Source organism: Emydura macquarii, unplaced genomic scaffold (genome assembly GCF_026122565.2).
Source record: "Emydura macquarii macquarii isolate MOO-44397 ecotype Brisbane River unplaced genomic scaffold, CSIRO-AGI_Emac_v2 contig_499, whole genome shotgun sequence".
Taxonomy (NCBI): Eukaryota; Metazoa; Chordata; order Testudines; family Chelidae; genus Emydura; species Emydura macquarii.
The window spans coordinates 6,118,563-6,140,944 of record NW_027130636.1 but is presented as its reverse complement, the minus strand read 5'-3'; the positions used below and the strand labels follow the sequence as shown (position 1 = coordinate 6,140,944).

At 38.3% G+C, this 22,382-nt stretch overlaps 1 protein-coding gene across 4 annotated transcripts in view; it reads right to left on the bottom strand.

The window, feature by feature from the left end:
• The window catches only part of UGGT1 (UDP-glucose glycoprotein glucosyltransferase 1), an 85,861-nt gene that overhangs the window by 5,666 nt on the left and 57,813 nt on the right, over nt 1-22,382 (bottom strand). For all 4 annotated transcript variants that reach the window (XM_067538857.1, XM_067538858.1, XM_067538859.1 and 1 more), the window contains 12 exons: nt 21,128-21,230; nt 19,456-19,535; nt 18,380-18,569; nt 15,515-15,673; nt 10,421-10,506; nt 9,960-10,044; nt 7,994-8,082; nt 7,334-7,438; nt 6,331-6,415; nt 3,838-4,020; nt 2,275-2,435; nt 1,644-1,758 (listed from right to left, as the gene is read on the bottom strand). In XM_067538857.1, coding sequence (XP_067394958.1) covers nt 1,644-1,758; nt 2,275-2,435; nt 3,838-4,020; nt 6,331-6,415; nt 7,334-7,438; nt 7,994-8,082; nt 9,960-10,044; nt 10,421-10,506; nt 15,515-15,673; nt 18,380-18,569; nt 19,456-19,535; nt 21,128-21,230 — 1,441 coding nt within the window. The remainder of the gene's footprint in view (nt 1-1,643; nt 1,759-2,274; nt 2,436-3,837; nt 4,021-6,330; nt 6,416-7,333; nt 7,439-7,993; nt 8,083-9,959; nt 10,045-10,420; nt 10,507-15,514; nt 15,674-18,379; nt 18,570-19,455; nt 19,536-21,127; nt 21,231-22,382) is intronic.

Sequence of the window (22,382 nt, the reverse complement as noted above, 5' to 3'; positions counted from 1 at the left end):
CACAGGGAGCCCAGCCCAGCTCCTGCCAGCTCTTACTGGTGTAGAGCCAGCCCAGCTGCCACTCCCCCCCTTTAAATGGTAATCAGCTGTTTAAACATTTTAAACAGCTGATTACCATTTAAACATTTAAACTGTTAACCCTTTACATCCCTAATAGCAGCTAGATTCTTTGGAGAAAACCAGAACCTCAGACTGTTTAAACAAGCAATTAGTTATCAACTTTAAAGTTCAGTATTCAGAATTAACTTTCAGTTCATTTATCATTTTGTCAAGTCAGAATATGTGAGGTTTTAACTCCATGTGATAAAGGGATATGAATCCAGCTATCAAACCCTCATTGTCGGACTAGACTAGCTCAAATGGTTATTTTCTTGAGATATTAACAAGAGGCTCCTCTTGGTACTTGTTCAGGTGTTTAGAAGACAAAACAGTCCCACTGGCTACTAAGACTAATGGAAATATTGGTAACCTACACACAAGATTATTCTAAAATACTGTATAAAATTCAGATGCATAAAGTCACTCCACTAACATATATTCAGCTTAGCACATGGCACCTTATAAAGGTCAGTATTTGAATATATATAAGCTTTCTTTGACCTATAATTAGGAAAATCCAGCACAGACTGGACAGCTCAAGAATTTGGTAGTGGGTTAGAGAGACTTTCACCTTCACAACCCTAGTTCCAATCTGGTCAGTGCTAGTGGTAACCAACATTACAATCTAAAAACTGTTCATTGTCCTATAAAATATGAACTGAATTAGTGACCTGACAACACTTCCTAAGAGAAAATTTGTCCATACCAAAGACGCCTCCATAACACTTTTGGTATTGTCTTGCTGACTGTCTCAACTGCGAGGCCAAGGAGCAAATGGACATTGAGAATTAATTCTCACACCCAGAGATGTGTCAAACTTATACTGAGAGACCATCTGCAAGGCAGTGAGGAAACTTGAATTGTGGCTGCTGCCCTTGTGTGATTGATTTTTTTTTTTCCTCATAAGAGAGGACTTCAGTGGGAAGCGCAAAGTTTTAAGAGTCAACGCAGTCTCTGAAGAACTAAAGCACTTAGTACAGAATGGCTACAATATAAGTGTTCCTCTTGGGGACCCCTTCCATAATGCCATTGTATGAGGCTTGGTTTTGTGTTTTTGAAACCTTAGTAAAATCTCCACCAAATATTAAAAAGTTAATAGTCAATGAAAATAATGTAAAAGATTAAACACAACTGACCAGAAGAAAGCACATGTAAGGCTAAAGTAGCTATTCTGCCTTCAACTCACCGCACATCTAACTTCTACCTTCAAAGGTCAGTATCCAATGTATATTATGTGCTGCAGCATAATGGTAACGTTATTGCTGTTGAAAGTTGTCACTGTGTCTGATGCAGCCAATTAGAGGCATGGCATTGGTAAAGGCATCAGAACAATATTGGTTTAAAACTACTGTGTGTGAGGCAATGAAGAAACAAAGCAAGCATATGTCAACTCTGAATAAAATATCAGATTAAACTGCAATCTTTAAATAGAACTGCCTTCAGAAGAAAAGGTAGATGATCTGGATAGGAATTAAAGACAAGAGAGTCTCAAGTATCTGAAAACTACTATCCAACTGCAAAACTAAAAATCAGTGTACACGCACCTGATCAAGGTTGGAAAGACTGTTAGGATCTTGACTTAGACCTTGATATTGTCCTCTTAGCCGGTCTCCAGCAGCTATCTTCCTAAACTTTTTCAGATCCACAACATATAGAGCACTAAACATAAACACAGTTATTAATAACGGAGCCTGAATGATGTATTCAGTTACAAAATTAAAAAACAATGTAATCTTAGTTGGACCCTCACAGACAAACTAGGTCGTGGTGTACGCATTCAAAAATTCTTCAGAAACAATATCCTAGTATTGCTGTCCCATTATCCCTTCTTTCATTACCTTCAACATTTAAGTCAGATAGATCTTTTGGCAACTAACAACAGTTCCAATAATCTGTAAAAGCTACAGCAAATGCTCTAGCCTAAAGTGTCAAATGGGAAATTCAGAGGCTGCCCAAGCTTACATGATGGAGCCCAGAAAAACAAAGCATTGAGCAAACCCATCAAACACACAGCAGCACAGATTTCATTGCATACACATGCACTTCAACCACAGTGTGCCAGCAACAAGGGCAAGTGTTTCACATTTGGGGGGTGCGGGGTGTGAGTGAGTGATCGATCGATCGATCCAAACAAGAGTCTTATAATGAATCTGGTAAAACTGAATTCTTCAGTACCTGATGTGATATTTTCTTCCAGCCAAGTGACTTGCCCAGTATCCTGACTTCCAGAACCGGTAGCCATCCATCTCCCTACGGCTTTCACAGAATGGAGTATAGCCATAAGGTGCACCATCCAAATTGAAGTCTCTTAACTCTTTGAGGTCTGTGCGCACAATCTGAGCAAAAGGAAATGAAAGTGTATTTCTATTTAGTGTGGACATAGACACTCTGGCAAACTGGCATGGGGGTTATGGGAGTTTTTTTGTGGCGTGGGTTATGACTCCATAGTTAAAGTTGAATAAGCATTTAGAGAAGGGTTACTTATTAGTAGTACATTCTACATTGTAATAATGGAGCAAGATAAAGTCCCTGCCCCAAGCAAATCAGAATAGGATAATGCACATTATAATTCTTCAAGTAACTAAGATGGAAAGAGTGTAAAATAGCTTTAACTCTAACAAGAATCTATTAAAGGAGAATCTGGTATCTAGGTCATGGTACCTACAAATAACTTGACTTAGGGTATATCTACACGGCAGTTAAATACTTGCATCTGGCCCATGCCAGCTGGTTCAGGCTGGAGCCTGGACTATAGGACCCTGTGAAGTAGGATGGTCCTAGAGCTCAGGCTCCAGGCTGGGCCAGAACGTCAACAATGCAATTAAACAGCCCCTTAATCCAAGCCCGAATCAGCCAGCACAGGCCAGCCATAGGTCTGATTGCAATGTACCCAAAGCCATCATTCTACACCTGACCTCTCAGTCATCTTCCTCAAAGGAAACCTGTATAACATTTTCAACAAACAAGCCTGGGAATTTAAAATCATAACTCTGCTGGAAGCTAAAAACCTTGGATTTAACAAAGACGCTGGTTTTGTGGCCCATTACAACGATTTGTACCACTCTGCAGCCTGTTAACTCTATTGTCCATCAACTGCAGAGGCATTAATTGCCCACTTCATTTTAAGTGGCTTTGTATAATTTGTGTGAGCCCCTTATGCTTAATCTGCCCCACCTTGTATCTAGTTTGGCCACTCTCCTGACCTGAGGAAGAGCTCTGTGAAGCTTGAAAGCTTGTCCCTTCCACCAACAGAAGTTGGTCCAATAAAATTCATTAATTTGGCTGCCTTGTTGCTCGACAAAGGTTAGACACAGTGGGGTGCAGTGATTGCTGCTTATCGGATATGTGCTATCCTCTTCTATTAGTTATATCCACATTTTCTAACTTCTGAGTGTTTTACTTTGCAACCTTCATAATGTTCTTTTAACATAGCTTTTTTGTATTTAACTATATTTACTATAAAAAAATGAGAGTCCTGTAGAACTTTAAAGACTAACAAATTTAATTTCTGCAGGCATAAGCTTTCGTGGGCTGTAACCCACTTCGTCAGATGAGGTTACAGCCCACAAAAGCTTATGCCTGAAGAAATTAAATTTGTTAGTCTTTAAAGTGCTACAGGACTCCCATTGTTTTTGCTGTATACAGGCTAACACAGCTACCCCTCTGGAACTATATTTACTATACTTACTCTGACCATGTAATTTCTGCCAATGATTCCAAAGCCATCAGATAGCTTACCTGATCAGCATCCACAAACAGGAATTTATCAACCACCAGTGGGAACAACACATCCAGAAAAAGGATCTTGTAACCCCAGATAATGCGCTGTTTCTCTGTTTGCTGGTGAAGCCAACGTGGCCATTTGTACTGCACAAGCTCATACTGGAAATTGTATTTCTCTGCCATGTATGGAATGAACTCCTGGGGAGGGGAAAAATGATTTGTCTCTACTGTAGTTCTGAGTTTGTCCCGTTATAGCAAAACGACAGAAGCAAAGACAATTTTTAAAAAGAAAAAAAGGCCCAAGAGACTTTGCAGCCATTGGATAAAGCATAAAATATTCTTTTTTAAAATAGGTTTTTTGTTCTATGCTAAATAGAATTCTATTGTTATTGCAAACTGACTGCATAAGTCCTATCTTGCCAGAGGATGTTAAGGCCAAGACTACAACAGAGTTCAAAAAAGAACTAGGTAAGTTCATGGAGGATAGGTCCATCAATGGCTATTACCAGGATGGGCAGGGATGGAAAACCATGTTCTGAAATGGCCCTAGTCTCGGTTTGCCAGGCACCTGGCCTTGGTCACTGTTGGAAGACAGGATACTGGGCTAGATGGACCATTGGTTTGACTCAGTATAGCAGTTCTTATGTTCTGAACTTTGTGTGACAGTCACACACCATAAATGTAACTGTCAGAATGTAGTCTTAGAAATCCATCTAAACATCTTGGGATTCCTTCATCCCCATAGTTATGACACTGATCTATTTTATAACAGATCCACAGATGAAGGGATTGATTTACAAGAAGAGATTACTTGAGTTAAATATGAAATACTAGAATAAAACTAAAAGGGAAAAAGGTAAGATAAATATCAGGAAAAGATTCCAAACAGCAAGGTCAACTTGGTTGTTTAAGTTTTCGCAAGTGAAGTGGGAGAAGCCCGAACTCTTGAACAACTAAAATTAGCCTGGAAAAAATTCTAATATGTGTACATTAGAAAGCAATTGGATCAATAGAGAACTGGGACTAGAGAACCTAATATGTTTTCCCGTTTTCCCCCTCTAACTTATTTGATAATTGCAATGGAGTACTCTAGGGACTGCTGTACTTTAACATAAACCCAGTACTCAAACAATATAGTGGCACAAATTAATGGTATTAAAAACTAGGCATGAAAGTCCAATAAATGATTTGGCTGGCTGACTTTGGTTTTGTATTGCTCCCAAGGTGTCACAATGCACCATTTGAAATGTGTACTAGAAAAGAAAAAGCAACAAACAGTCTTAATATATTAAAATACTTCTAATTTAGGAAAAAGGTCCTGGTTAAACCAAGATGACTACTTGTCCAACACACCCGTGGTGCTCAATCTGCACTGAGGGGGAAGTAATCTACTGCTGGCACTTCCCCACTGGAACAAGGAAGGAACAAATTGAGAGTCACAATTTGTTCTCTGGCCCGGGGCAGCAGAGACCGTAAGGTTACAGAATCTAACCCTTAGTTAATTTTTCTTTGTATAAACACAGAATCTTCATTTAGAATGAACAGCCAAACCAGATGAAACCCCTGGCCCACCAAGGCCCATGTTGTTATGTCTGTAGCCAATACCAGATAAATCAGGGGAAAGCATAAAACTGCCTTAATAGATTATCATGCATTAACATGCCCATGGAGGATGTTTCTTCATAGCAGTAGGCATTTAAGGTTGTCCTGAAGCATCAGGATTGATATGTCATATCTATATACCCCATCTTAGTCATAAAAAATGTGTAATCCCTTTTTTTGAATCCTACTAAACTCTTGTTGCCAAAGGTTAATTGTATTATGTAAAAAAAAGTATTTCCGTACATTAATTTTATATTAGCTGCCTTCTGATTTCATTAGGCTTCCCCTTGTTCTTGGTTTAGGACATGTGCCCAACTGGCCTTCTCCATAACCTTGATGATTTTATATGTATCTTTCATGCCATCTATTATTCTCCTAAAAAATTAAAGGTCCTAATATTTTAATCTCTCATACAATGTTTCCCATGCCTCTAATCATTGGCATTGCCAGTCTCTGAGCTGTCTCTCTTCTTGCTCTGTCCTTACCGCCCTATCTCACAGGTCGCACCCACCTTCCCTATGCAGTTTAAAATGAAGCCTTCTTTGTTTAACAGCCACACCTTTATCTCTAAACAAAGTTATGAAGAATTCTCTTACTCCATGCTTATTACTATGTGCAGCTCCCTCCTTAAATACCAGCTTACAAAGTTAACCCACTGTCAAACTGATCTTCACTTACACAAACTTCTTCATCAGAAGAATAAGACTGCAGCTACACTTCTTGTTTGTCAAAATAAAGAGATATCAATAGGTTAATACACATAGCTTTTCATGTTGATAAGTATGGGACTTACCTACCTGTTCAAAGAACAGATATCTAAAAAAATGAGGTATGAAGATGACAAATGTAATAACCCTTAGAAAAGATTTTTTACTTTTACCTGTAGTAAAAGATCTAGTAACAAACCTTGAACGTAGGTGACAAGTAGTTCTTCAAGAACCAGAATTTCACTGGAGTCTTAGTGTGTTTCAGCACAGATAACATCATTATACTGTTAAAAGCAGAAAAAGCAAACAAAGATTTTGTACTTTTAATCAACAGGAAAAACTTCCCCCAATTGTAAGAGACCACTACCGTTAGTGCTAAAACAAAGTTAGTACATCCCAGCTCTGCAGAAAGCTCTCTGTAATGATTAGATTAGATTGCTATTTCCCTACATTATTCTGGTGACTGCAATTTATGCCAGATTACTGACCATTATGCATCAAAAAGAAAATATACAGCTGCAGCCTATTAAAATTATCTTGAACACCTAAGTACAAAATAATTATTTAAAAATACTGAACATTTTATGCATGAATATACCAAGTGGGTGGTTCTCTAATCCAATAAACAGTAAATCAAATATTAGGACAGTATTGTTTTATCTATTTAGATAAAAGGCTTAAATCTATATTAGCTTTTTGTTAAGAGCAAAATAGTGTAAGAATACAAATAAAAGTAATAGAATAAATATCTTGTGCTTTGAAAATCAACTTTTTATCTTTGCCTTAAGGTTTGTTCTATGAATATTGCTTTGTAGCAGTGAGAATTGTACAACAATATTGCATCCCAGTGACATCTACTAAACAAAGCTTGCCTGAACGGTTCACTTACTGTCAACTGCATAAACAGACAAGTTTATACCATACACTAAAGTTTCCAATTGTTTTGAATCTAATGGGAGTTTTACTGCTGGATTTCACTTTTTTAAATATTACCCTTAACATTAAGGAAAAAGACCTATGCCAAATGAAATAGCCAGTGCTCTTAACAACTCTGCACCAAACTATTCATATGTAACAAACTGTCAGCTGACTACTGAAAAGGAGATTTGTTGGGATCTACAGCTTCCAAATACTTTTTTAAGTAACAGCAATAGCAGTAAATCTACCAATTGAGAAACAAAAATTACAGTCTCTAGACTAACCGGAGGAATCTTTCATACAGGTGTCCTGAAGCCACAGAGAATATATTAATCACGTCATCTTTATCCTGCTTCACTTCATCATTTTTTTGCCCACCTGTAAATCCCCTAAAATCAGGAAAAATACAAAGTCCTTATTAGAATACTTATACATGTCTGCAGTGTCATGTAGGAAGCTAGGCTTTTCCCCCAAGCCAAATCTCTCTCTTCCCAGTCTGGCAGGGGTTGAGCATGTTGCAGATACAATGTGCTCAGATCTTGGAATGCTGGCTGTTGCCAGCTGATTTATATTATGGATGGGCTCTGAAAAGAATCCTGTTAATGAGACCTCTTCAGCCCTAAGGAGGCTATCTGTGATGTGGGGCCTTTAGAAGATGTACAGTGTTCAAGGGCACCAAGAAAAGCACATAGTAACCCTTTGTAGAGGGAAGGGAGGAGAATATAGTTACAAAGCGATGCCCTTCTCATTCTACACAGCTGAATAAAGTGGACTCTCAGGAATTACTGTTAGTATAGTTTTAAAAATTAAACCCTCAAACCCAGTACTATTTATAACAGGACAGCTATAGATTATTGGTACTTTAAGTCCATCATTAAAATACCAGACAATCCTTCAGTCTCAACAGACTTGCAGGATTTTAGTGAACAGAGAACCTGTTTTACCATTTAAGAGACTCCCAAAATCCAGACTCATTCTCACTGGTTCCATCACTTAGTAAATCTTCGTTCATCATATCTAGTTTCTTCTGAACCTGCAAATGTAGAACACTGCTTTAGCCAACAAATTTTATTAACAGCTGAGAAAATAGCTATAACATACTAAGCAGTCATCATCACTCCATGTTTTTGTTTATCAGTTTGAATGATTTCCATCTACATACATATTAAGAGACATATCAAAAGGGACAATAATTCAGTTTTCACTAGTCAATTTTAACGCAAAATCCAAACTAGTTCACAGGTCTGAAGACTTTCTATTTTAGAAGGCTAAAACTTGTCAAAATATATTTTTGTCATCATCTTGAATGATGGAGAAAAAAATTAACAGTACTCTCTATATTGGCCAAAAGGAGTCAGTGGTCACATTAGGAGTGCAGCACTAGAGCTAAGCAACTCAATCTAGTAGGCAAGAAGGCCACATCCAAAAACCAAAGCCAAACCAATGCACAATAGAAATTCTGGGAGGAAGAGAGAATAGGATGTGCTGCAACCATCACCACCAATGGATTAATCCAGTTCCATTTTGTAGCTGCGCCTTCTTTTGCTGTATGCCCTCTGAGGGCAAGACAGCTCCATAGTTATCTGATGCTATTTGCTTTTCACCCTTGATTATAATTACACTGATGAAAGAAGGTAGATTAAGCACAGGTCTTTAATAATGTATAAGTTAGCCAGTGGGTAAAACATCCATAGTAGTAGTTAAACTACTGACTGGCTGGATGTATGTTTGTTATATAATCATTACTAGCTGTGGAGGAGGAAGCATATTAAACATGATTAAGGGATATATTTAAGATTTTGCGCTCTGTTGAGCCTGTAAAAAGTGAGCACAATTATGTTGCTAATTTGCATGTAATTTAGAGCAACCATATGTCAAATCCCTCATTCTGAATACACAATCACTAATTGCATGCACAACAATAAAAGGGGCCTAAATGTATTTAGTGTCACTGCTACTATAATACTGCTATCAGCACACAAATACACTTCCACACTTAGCACCTCACTGATAAAATTCTCTTCCACTTGACATTCACAAGAATGATTCCTTTCCAATTTTACAATTCATCTCACTTTTCTTATATAAATTATATTGTGCTGTTACACATTAACAGTATTCTACTGTGTGCTGGAAGTGAACAATGCTTTATAATTAATTAAGCCATTTATTCCTATTTATAAGCTGTGAATGAGATCGGTCACACACACACACACACACACACACACACACACACACACACACACACACACACACACACACACACACACACACACACACACACACACACACACACACACACACACACACACGTACTTTTGATGTAAGACTTGAGAGGGACCTTCATACTAACAATGCAAACATCAAATAGCTAATATGTTCCAATGTTCCAGGATATAGACTGAGTGTCTGAAGACCTGGATTTTAATCTAATCTCTGCCATTGACCTGCCCTTCAATTTACACAACTACTTCGCGCCTCCGTTACCCCCTGTAAAACTGGGATAATGATACTTCTTTGTAAAGTGCTTTAAGATCTACAGATGAAATGCATTATTAGGGACCTGATCTGCAGACCACTGAGATCAATGGGAGTATTGCCATTTCCCATTTCCTTCCCAGTGAGTTTCTCCCATTGATTTCAATAGGCTTTGTAGCAGGCCATGTAAGACCGAAGTATTGTTATAACAGCTTAATAACAGTATAGTGCCATTCCTTCCCCCAGAAAGGGCATGCATAATCTAAGTATCTTGAGGCTTCTGCTTTATTTTGCATATATTGCCTCTCATGTAAATTTATAGGAGGGATAATTAGTTCTTAAAAAACCTTTGTTCCCACTGCCATTGTCCAAGACCTCAAACCAACCACCCAAGCTCAAGAGGATCTCTTGCAGTACAGTTTTCAAACTCACCTTCACTTTAATAATTTTGCTCTTGAAGTTGTTGAGAACAACAGTAATTTCATTAGCATCAGGTGGAGAATCTGTACCATCATGGCTAGAAATGAAAAATATTTAGCTTTGTAACCATCATCACAGAAAAAAGGCCACTTTGTTTCCTATTTCTTCTTCATGTGCACTTGTCAGAAAGATCTTTGTCATAACAGCGTTGTTCCCTCCCTGTGTAAACCATAACACCATAAAAATCTATCCAATAAATCCCTAAGTGAACATACACATACAAGCTTGCAAAGGGAATTTATTAGATTTAATCTCAGGTAACAAAGTGTGTATCTGGCAAGGCATGCAATTTTCATTGAACAATTAGCTGCTGTTTGGTAAAGGAAAGGCTAGATACATATGTACCAATATTGTGTGTGTGCAGTTTAAAATGTTCACAAGAACAAAAACAAAAAGTTATCATATAGCCCCACCTGTAGATTCTATAGATGTCCTCAGATCTCCCCTTTCTGAGTCTCAAAACCCAAGCCCCAGGATTGGCTTTTAATTGGAAGTAGCCCTGTAAAGGAAAAAAGCAACACACTGCTTTAGGTGAAAACCTAAACTACTTTTGCTATTGTTTCCTAGCAGTATGCAATTTGACCATTTTTCTTTATCAGCCATTTTAGATTTGTATATACTTGATCATAAATCAGATGATTAAAACATCTTTCATCTTCAAAACCCAAATAAGAACAGGAAAGGTTCTACCAGTTCCAGTCAAATTTCCCATTTCAAAGTATGGAATACCCATGGAGCAGGTAGAATCTTTCAAACAGATGGAGATTTTTTTTCAAGTAGTCACTGTCGGAACAGACACCAAACACAGACTTTGAGCCTGTTTTTCTGCAAGGATGACTCAGAATGTCTAACTTGTTTGGATTCCCTCCATTGGAGGAAAAACAAACAAACAAACAAAAAAATCTTTCTAACCACTACTTGCTAACCACTGTAATGATCCATAAAAGATCCAACTTCAGTACACAATGTTTGATTCATTCTGATGCTACAGTGATTGGGACTTGAATTAAAGTTCTTTGGAGCAGAGTCACAGATAAAGCAGGAAGATTTAACATCCTACACTTAGTGCAACAAACTACTTTGGTACAAACTTTTTAAAAATTACTATGCAAAACACATGCACCAAAGTATGTTATTACACCATCAAGTTTTAGATTTTAATTGCAGAAGAATCAGAAAATTCATTGTTAAGGTGATAAAATCTATTGAGGATCTAAATATTTGTGATGATGTATCATATAGGCTCACATTCTTTCATTTTGATGCCAAATGTGTAATTATAACTGCACAATCAAAGAGATGCAAGTGCAAATATCTGGAGAAAAAGCACAAGAGTCCAAGTTTCTGAAGTTAAGGAAAATAATGAAGTGTGCATGCTTAGTAGGCTATTTCCAAATCTCATCAGACTCAGTTATTCAAAGACCAACTTATCAGAAAGTAAAGGGAGTAAAGTGAGATAGATAAATCTATTCCCATTTAAAAGCAAATAAATACAGTATGTAGTCGTTGTCCTCCCCCCCCCCCCAACATGGCTAACTAAAAATAGCCACCCCCAAAGGCATGCACACTCACAATACTCACTGTTCATGTTACAGCAAAATTATGGAAGTTGCCAGCTAAGGAGGTAGAAATTATATAATATAGAAAAATCAGCTGTGAAAATCTGTCTCATTAGTTCTTCTATCAGGCCTATATTTCACCTTAGTAGACAGTGAAGCTATGTCTACACTACCATTTATGTTGGTATAATCTATGTCACCCAGGCATATGAATAAACCACCCTCGTGAGCGACATAAGTTACACCTAAATAAGAACCGATGTGGACAGTACTATGTAGGCAGGAGAGCTTCTCCTGCTGACCATAGCTACCACTGCTCGTTGGGGGTGGATTAATTAAGCCAAAGGGAGAGCTCTCCTCTCTCAGCTTGGAGTGGCTACACTAGAGAGCTTACAGTGGCGCAGCTGCATTGGCACAGCTGTGCTGCTGTAAACTCTCTAATGCAGCCATAGCCTCAGAAAATTACATAAAAGACAGTCTGGAAGCATGTCTAATTCTCTGAACAAGTTAATGACAGGAAGATAAGGGATGTGTCATTTGATTTGTACAAAGAAATATAAATCACAGAATCATAATTTCAATGGTGTCACCCTTTGTGGTGTGGCGGGGTGGGGGTGATGACGGGGACTTAACTCTTAACTCTAGGTTCTCCGATTGGTGGAAATATCAGTAATATGTCATTGGAAATGGGTCAAGTTGAGTATCTTTCAAAAGCCTTTCTCCCTTGACCACAATGGTGCCAACCCTAGAACAATTACGTAGATATGTATTTGAGAAAATATTTTTTAAAAAATCAATTTTTTAAAATTATACTTTAACACAGTCATGTCAAACACGCAACCCTCACAAATTTAGATGATGGCCCTTGACTGCCAGTACTGTCTTATCAGTGAAGACCCAGAACATGACACCTGATTCATTTTTTTAATGTTACAGATTACTATAAGCAGAAGGGGTACTTCAAATTGATTTGCCATCACTGGCAAAAAAGCAGTTCAGTGGTATTATCAGCTTTGTTTATTATGGCAAAAGAATTGTGATGAGGCACTGATTCGGATGTCAGCATCCAACTAGAAGTTACTGGAATCCATGTCCAAACAGGATGAACATAGCCACATAACATAATTAAATACAATCCTGAAGTAATTTAATACAAAATTACTGTTTTTACTTTGGTCTTGATTATTTTTAGGCATCAGTGGGCATGCCAAGATTACTGTACCTAGTATTTTAGGGGAGTATCACCTTGGAGGACCAGGTTAAACGTGACATTTGGTGGCACCTTACATACTATAGGAAGTGCACCAATCAACTGTATTTGGCAAGGGTGGAGAGGAGGTACATCAAGCGTCAGGAAAAAGTTGACAATGCTGCAACAAGTGGCAGTGGTGGGCAAGGCTTACCTTATACTAGGTCCCATGGCATGCATTTCAAGACCACCTGCTCCTTCTGCAGTAAGCCCAAAGGCATCAATTAAGAACAATTTCAACACGTGAGATATTGCACTGTTCAGTGGAATTTCTTCGTCATTCCTGTGAGGAGGCTGACACAAAAATTATCTTGTATGCCATCCATACCACAGAGAGAAGAGCTACTAAAGTCTAGGGTTTTATACAGGACACAGATGTTCTAGTGCTCCCTTTGAGACGCTATTCAAGACTGTTGCAAGATTCCGTTTTTGTGTTTGCTGCTGGGGAACAAAATTGATGTATATCCCTCAGAGATGTGCTCCTATCACTTGGATCATTAAAAGCCACCACACTGCCATGTTTCCACGCTCTTTCAGGACATGACACTACTGGAAGGCTGGCTGGAAAGACCAGATTGTCTTACTGGAAGGTATTTGATTTAGCTTCCAAAGATTTTCTCCTTGCTCTGAAGGTGCTTGGAACAGCTGAGATAGTCACTGATGAAGTCAAACACACTGGAGGCATTCATATGTGGAGTTTACCATTTGAAGACCAACATTACGACACTTACAAAGCTATATGTTGATGAATGTTTTCCAGGAACCAGACAAATGAAGAAAAATTGCCATTGACAAGGGGTGCATTAATTTGTCTTCTTGATAGCAGATATAATCATGCAATGGAATGGCTCCAGGATGATCAAGCACATCCAAAACTACCCTCCCCTATTGGGCATGGATGGGTCTTGGAAGATGGACTGATCACACCATTTATGTGTAAAATACCAGGCGCTCCCAAATCAATTATTCAGCTAATCAAGTGCTTGTGTGGAAAGACCAGATGCTCACTGCCCTGCAAATGTTTGGCCAGCAGCCTGCCTTATGAGAGTGCAATGTGCAAGTGCGACACAGATGAGGATTAGTGTGATAACGTGTCTATCAGTGATGCCCTAGACAGAGACAACACTGATGATGATTTATGAAAGCAATGCATCCATGTGTTTAAGTATAATTTTTAAAAAGTTTATATTTAAACTTTTTCTCGACTATATAGCTATATAATTGGTCTATATTTGTCCTCTTTGATGCCATTGCATTCATGGGTATCATGCAAGAGCTCTTTCTCCCAACTTGACCCATTTCCGATAATACTGTATTACCAAAATTTCCAACAACTGAAGGAGGACCTGGAGCTGGGAGTGGAAGGTAGAGGCGCACACATACCCTACCACTCCACAGAGGGTGGCAGCACTGAAATTATGATTCTGTAGATTTTTACAAAAGATACATCTCTTACCTTTCTATCACTAACTTGCACACAGAATAAGATTTTACTACATTGTACTCCCAGACTATGAAGGAGTGTGCCATCTCCTGTTTTTAAAATGTAGAATTTTGTAAAAAATACATAAAAGTGTGACTAAACAGTTAACACTTTTGTTAGCAATTCTGAAGCACATCCCATCAGCAACTTGGTTGCTTTTTAAAATTAAATCAAGTACTTTCCGTTTTTAGAGCCCCAACAGAAGGTGCTGTTCATAAAATTTATGACTACAAGAGAAAACAAAACATAATAAAGCCCCTTTCTCTCTCTAACTACCCAGAAGGTCAGAGGGGTTCAGACACAGAAAAGACAATGGAAAAGGAAACTAATGAGAGAGAAATTTTTTAAATGTGTGTTTTGAAGTGCTGGAGGGGAGAAAAAGCAGAGACAAGTGTCAAGAAGTTGCTATTTCCACTCCTAGGATCCACTTTAGTAAAGCTATGAATTAGTAGTTAGATCAGCAGGTCTACTGATCCAAGATGTTATGAGGGAATCCTGAAAAATGGGTAGGTTCAAAGGCCTCTCTGGACAAGACTCACGTTGGTGTTGAACATAGCCATGACAACATGACAAAAATGTTTAAATATCAATAAGGTCAATTTCAGATCAGCTCACACTCCACAGATAGCCAACAGAAACAATAAAACTAGTGACTAATCATACTACTGTACTTTGAACAAGATGTGATTAAGAAGCCATACTAGGAAGGAATTAAAATGAAAAAGCCTCATGGTCATGAGGACATGAGTTGCTATTACAAGATCATTTTGGAGACAAATTACACCACTGACTGGTTTTCCATCGTTCAACATGCCAATATTCTTAAAATGGCACACTACCACCTGCAAGAGTCCTGTCAGTAAGTCGAAATGTGGAGGGAACAAGACCATCTTGATAACGACAACTGATAATCCTACCAAAAAGCAAGACTTCTGCCTTGACGGTGCTAGGAATAAGGTGCTCTAACACATCTAGCCAGCAACATAATCCAACCATTTTTCCACAACTGTAACCAAACTGCAAGATCCATCACCTGCAAGCAATATTCACATGTGTATTGTCAACATATTAAAAGGCAACCTAATAAAATGAACTAATAAACCTAATAAAATGTTAATAAAATGATCTTGCCAATAGACTTTGCATGTATCATGAGCAACAGAGGATAGAACCTTGAGGGATGTAATTTGTTGCCTGTATAACACCAGTCACTTACTAAATTGGCCATGACAATAGTGTCAACAGTGACAGGGTTGGCTGAAGTTCCCAGTGTGAACTGGAGTCCTCGAGGTGGTTGTCCTGTAGTTATGTCATAGCAGTGTCCTTCCAGAAGCAGATACTCCAATTCATATTCTGCAGCTACTATATTATCCACCTGCACCAAAAAAAAAAAAAAAAAAAAAAAAAAAAAAGCCATTGCTGCATTTAGGAATAACTCAAATCGGTTATTCTGGCTACATTTTCTAGTGGCTTGATTAATAATGCTCTAAAATATTTAACTCATTTTCTCACAATTCAATTTTTGTTTTTAAATAAAAGCACTTTTTATTTTGATTCAGGGGATGGTGTTTTGGGTGGATTATTATTAATTGGTATTAAGTAGCACGTAAAGGCCCCAAAAGAGATTAGGACCCCACTGAACTGGGCACTGTATTTCCACATAGTATGAGACAGTCCCTGCCCTGAAAAGCTTACAGTCTAAACAAAAAGGACAAAGGGTGGGAGAAAAGAAGCATTTGGAAATGGAGAATTTAGGTAAAGAGTGTTCAAGTGACTTGCCCTAAGTCACACAGAGTCTGTGACAGAAAGGGAAACTGAATCCAGATTTGTTGAGTTCTGTCCAGTCCAATCCCAATAATTTAAAACAAATCATTTAATCTTTATATCCATAGATATATTTTCATAATGCCCACAGTAAGTTAAGTGCTGTCTGAAAGAGATTGATGCAATTGGCTGCAAATAATGCAGGACAAATCTGCAGAGCAAAATTACCCACCCAGAATTCTCAGTGCACCTCAACCCTAACCCCTTGCTACTTTAGGCTTGGACCTTCTCCTGAGGAGACTGCTGATTGTGCAGAGTGTTATGATATTTTGTGAGATGGTCCAACCTCCCTGCTGCTCCAGAATGCTCAGTTTAATTGTTAGCTTCAGAGATCTGCATCTCAGAGATTTCAAATACAAAAACAGTGCAAGTATTGTTTAGTGACTTGGGACAGTGATTAGATTAGAAAAGTCTCAGTTACATTCAGATTCTTTTTCTCAGAATCTTTCCATGTGTTCAGGCAAAGAAAAGGAAAATACAACTGGTAAAAATAAATTTAGAGGTATAAAATGATTAGTACTGGCCTTTTAGTTGCCTATTTATAATTTAATTGATTAGATAATAAACTAATAAATGATACAAATACTATTTGCTTTACAATCAGGACAGGATCATTGATGCTAGAGCCAACCATTGGTCTATCTAATGCACTGTACTGGCACTGGATTTTACCCGATACATCAGAAGGAGGCAAAAACAAAGGTGAATTGGTAGTAGGTTATAAAGATTTTCAGTCTGAATGTAATCCAGATTGGCAGTGGCCAAAAGTTGTTACCAACTGTTGGCTATTGAGTGACCTATCTGAAGTGATTTTGGTGGTCTTGCTCTACTTTGCAGTGGACAGAAGTCCATATCATAAGAGCCACCCTCTCAGCTGGCACTGCTGTTGGCAATCTCAGCAGACAAGCCCAGGACTGAATGGTTCTGGAGACTGAACTACCCTCTCACCTCTAGAGGTGGTTCCTCCAGGTCAGGGTTGAGGCACATTGGTGGGGAAGCTTGCACTGCCACTGCCCATGCCAGACCTGTTCTGTGGATAAATAGAGGACTTCAGCCTCCAGGGCACTCAATCCGGCATCTTGCACATACACTAGATACACACAAAATATCTAATCGTTCCTGGTCAACTGTGCAATGGCTTAACCCAAAGGAAAAAAATAAATGATATTTTCAGATCCACTCAGGCTTATCAGCTTGAGTCTGAAGCATGAGAGCTGTTCACCTTACATCGTTTATAGCAATTTCCTAAACTTAGTTAGGTGAATGTGGTTTACCTTGTACTGCACATAAAGAGGCCCCAGCACTAGTATCTATTATCTGATTGGCTAATGTCAGTTATTAGACTAGCAAGTCAGAAAGTCGTGACTGCCAACCGTAATTGGTTTATTCACTCCATCCTGTAACACTTTTCTAAATGCCAACCAGTGACAGTACGGACAGATATTCTTCCTTTATTTTACTATCAGCGTTCTTGGATTAAACATGGAGTCCTCTTTTGATTTCACTTTTCTTGTTTCTTTTTACTCCCTCTCTTTCTGGAAATCTGGAAAGGGTCACTATCAAATTGAAAAATCTCATTTCTGTCTGAAAATGTTGGACCTATTACTATGACAGGTAACTGTTACGGTCACTATAAAGAAAAGATAAGAGAACATTTAGTTTCCAGTTTCCTTTGTATGTAGTCAGTTTCACTATTTGGTGGTGGTGCATGCTCTTCCCCAGCACCTGAAAGTGGGTATCAGTAACAGCAGCAGCAGAACTGAAAATGAACAGGGAGAAACAGCAGACAGGTGTATGTTCAGAGAGAAAAGGGAGGGAGGAGATGGGCAGGCCTGAACATTGAGGTGATATTCTCAGGCCCACCCCAAAAATCTCTCTAAATAATAAATCAGGAGTTGAAAAACACTTAAATTTTGAAAGGATACTTTTTGAAAAATTCAAGACATTTTGTATGGAGCATTATAAGAAGAACTAATTTTTTTTTTTACAAATTAATTTAAAAATAAAAAAAGTTAGGGGCCCCATAATAGAGTTTTATTTCTAGTTTAGGACTATGTCTATGAAATGCTGCACATATATGATGCAGTTTTTCTGTGGAACCTGCACTACAGTGGGAATGGGTAAATGCAGCATTCCCCTCATCTTCCCCCTCTGTCCACAGCATTAAATGGTTTTGAGCTTCCAAAAGTCCAAAGACAAGCCCCAGAAAAATCATATACAAACACACACTAAATAATAGGAAATGCTGAAGTCTTACCTCCTCTAAATAAATGTTATCAAGGTCATACGGCGTTCTGACAGACTCCACCATCCAGCTCTCAGGTGTATTTAGGTTCAGAGTGAACAGTGGAGTCTGAGGCATATCCAAGAATTTGGCAATTGGACCAGGAGCAAAGTTGTCATCTGCTGTGAAAGAAATCTCGGGCTCCAAAATATAGCGATAAAAGCTGAAATTTCAAAAGGAAAATCCTAGAATATCTTGCTGCCAAGTTTTATGAATAGTTCCTGCCTTTTAACTCTCACTGACAGTCATCTTTCCAAAGAGCCTCAGACCCTCTGAAAGCCCATTACTGGACCTTTGTTCCCTTCTATTTTTAGGCTCTTTGTTTAAGAAATCACACTTAACATAGGTCAGAATTTCATCTTCACCAATTAAAAACTTTATCAGAAGAATCTAGACTGAAATTGAATTCTAAGAAGTGTTTTATTGAATAGCTACAATATCTTAATATAGCATTTGAACCACTATAGTTAAAGTCACAGAAGAGATTCTAGAGACCAAAGTGACCAAACATGCTGAGACATATTGATTTTGATAAAATTTTCATGGGAGAGGAGGAGACACTCACACTCTATTGGCTGGTGGTTCAGAGAGCAGCATGAGATGTGGGAAATCGATGTTCAAGTCCCTGCCCTGCCCAATTCAGAGTGATCTGGGATGAAAAGCTCCGCTCTGAATCAGGCAGAGCAGGGAACTGAAGCTGGATCCAAACATCCCATGCCAGTGCCATACCTACCAGCTTCTAGACACAGACACACACACAGACACCCCTCCTCCCCACTTCCTGAACTGAAAAGCTCATGTTTCTATCCTAAAGGGACATTTCAGCACAACTCTGGTTTTTCGAGAACATTCAAAAGGGTAAGTTTTGTTCCATTGTGAAATGAAAACAAAATTTGAAACTTCCAAAGCTGCCATGAATCAGAACTGTAGCCTTCAGGGGCCTTTGCTGACTTCAGAATTGCATGTTTATCTTTTGTAAATGTTCACCACCAATGTTTTAACACTGCAGTGTTTACTAAGGTCTTTCCCCCCAACATGGTATGCCTTACCTTTTCAGAGGCATGTCAGAAAGTTTGGACTGGCAGTTCATAAAAACTCTTAGATTCATGTTTATCAGTTGGTTCAAAACCTAAAAATATGAAAGACATATATACCCTAAAATTCATACTATAGAGAGGACTACTATTTTTGCAGACTGTGCCTTAGTGAACATTTAATAATCTCCCTTCTCACCCTGCTTTCCACAAATTTTATTTCATGTAATTGGTGCAGTGAATCCGTTATCTGCTCTCATGATTTTAAACAGGATTTGGGGGATATTCTAAGATGTGGACAGATTCTCCCTCAAAAATACTGTTTGTTGAACTGAACTTGTATAAAATGATCCAATGAAAAATTATTTGAGTGTGTATTATTTGAGACATGCCTTTTTAATTATTTATTACATACTATATTGTAATTAGCTTTTCATTAACATGCTGAAGTTAGTTATGTTATATTCTATCCAAGTGAATCTCAAAAAATATCTGAGATGCGAGTCTAATTTTATCATTTACGTCAAAACAGAAAAATACTGTAGAATATGGAGTCATCTAGGACTGTGTCTACATTAGTCTTTTGCTGGCATAGCTATGTCAGTCAGGGGGTATAAAGAGGGGAATCCCTGACTGACATAACTGCACTAGTAGAAGATTGTAGTTTAGACACCGGTATACAGGCAAAGCTACACTTTTACCAGTATAGTTTGTTCGCTTGTGGGGGATGGTTTTACTATACCAATACAAAGTTCAGCTTTGCCAGTCCACACTTGGAACACTTTGTATACAAGTATTTCTACATTGGTAGTGTAGACGTAGCCTAAGGCCTGGTCTACACTACAAAGTTTTGCCAGCATTGCTATGTTGGATAGGTGTGTGAAAGAGAGACACCCTCTTGCTGACATAGCTATACTGACAAAAACCTCAGGTTAGATGAAACTATGACGACAGAAGAGTGCCTCTGTCATCTTAGCAAATGTTGTTGGGCAAGTGGTTTACTATGCTAGCTGAACTCCTTCAGTTAGCCTGCGCTGCGTCTCCACTAGGGGGCTATGCTGTCAGTTCTGTAGTATAGACATGGCCTAAATTTTTAATGTTAGGCTTCCCATTAAAGAAATTACCTAGTGATCTAATTATTAGTGATGAAGTGTTTTATTTTAACAATTCTGTGCTTTGAATTTCTAGAGAGCCTTCCATTCCAAGAATGGAAAGCACTTTACAAAATTAAAGCCCACAGTCCTCCTGAGAAACTGGTCTTAAGTCAGTTAAACTAAGCCCCCTCACCTCTAACCTGGACTTTTTCCCCCCCCGGCGTTTAATAATTCCACTATCATGATTTTCGAGCCTGTTTATTCTGTTTTCAAACACAAGCTGGGATTTCAAATAAGTAATCATTTTACTAACATGACATCAAGGAATAGCAAATGTTACATTAAAACATGACTAACAAACTCTCTGCACTTCACATAACTGAAGCTTTTCTCATCCCAACAATCTAATCTTGTCATTCTCATGCTACCGTAAATGCTTTTTTACTGTACTGTAGGCTTCAGCTATGCTACCCACCACCCGTTTAAGGAGAAAGAGAAACAATCCATAACTACAGAACAAACTATTATAAAAGTTGAAAACTCTTTTTACTGTTTTAACTGCTGATTAATGCATTACAATGCTGTATATATACCATAAGTAACGGAGCAAGTCTTTGAGCATCTCTGGTAGCTGGGTCAACAATAGCCACCACATCAAAGTAGGTCTCTCCCTCCTTCGGTCTAAGTTTAATTGCACTAAAAAAGAAAAGGGGACAAAAATCAAGAATTAAAAAAGCCATTTTAAACTAACAGATTTATGGATAAACAAAAAACTCTGTTCCTCCTCTGCTCTTACAATCCCAATGTGGGATGAATGTGGATGAAAAACCCAGCGAATTCCCAATTCAGGAAGGTGTTTTATGGGACTACTCAAACATACTTCAGCATAGTTATGCAGGTGCTTAAGTATGTTTCTGAACGGGGGTCAGTGAGCCTAAGTATCTGTGGGTTGGGTGGTAATATATTAATTTTGATGGAATAAATTAGCCCAGAGAATCAAAGGTATTAACATGACTGTCACTGTCCAACATTAAACAATTTTTAAATAAGATCTGGTGTACAGACACCTCACCCTGCTTAGTCCTTTGGCAAATACACCATTAAAAGTTTAACCTTTTATTAAAGATATAGAAAAGAAGGAAAAAAACAGTTAATAGTATACATTTCAAATGTTTTTAAGTGAGGCGTTTGTTCTAGCAATATCCCTTGTTCCCTTTCTCTTTAGTTGTAGAGAGTCTTTAAAAGGAAAACCCCATGTTTGACTGTTTCTTAGATGATACTAAAGATGGTAGTAAGTGTCCCTTTTGGGGAAAAGAGAAAAAGTTAGCTAAAACAGGGTGGAACTGTTGTTTTTGCTGTTGCTATTGAAGTCCTGGAACAATTTACGAAGGGTTGTGGTGGATTCTCAATCACGGACAATTTTAAAATCAAGAGTAGATGTTTTTCTAAAAAATCTGCTCTAGGAAGTATTTTGAACTGTCTCTTTGGCCACACAGGCTGATGGCAGTGTTGCAAAATATACAGTTTTGGCCAGCTAAGCCAGATTCTTTTTAGAAAGCAGAAGAAGAGAGCTAGGAAAGAGAAGAAATAATGTGAGGAAGAAAAAGGACACCGGGGTGGGGAAGCAGGAACCAAAGTCTCATTTCACATTCCAGTGTGTGGGATTTAGCCAGAGCTGGTGGAGGTGGCGATGTCACCTGGGTCCCTTTCTGTGGCCTGGTCTGGTCAGGACAGGACATCTCTCAGGATCAGAATGACAAAGGCCCAGTGGTGTTATGGTAGATTCTGGGTCCACAGACACAGTAGGAGTGGCAGCCATGATGGTGAAATCTTTTCTTTTAAGGACCC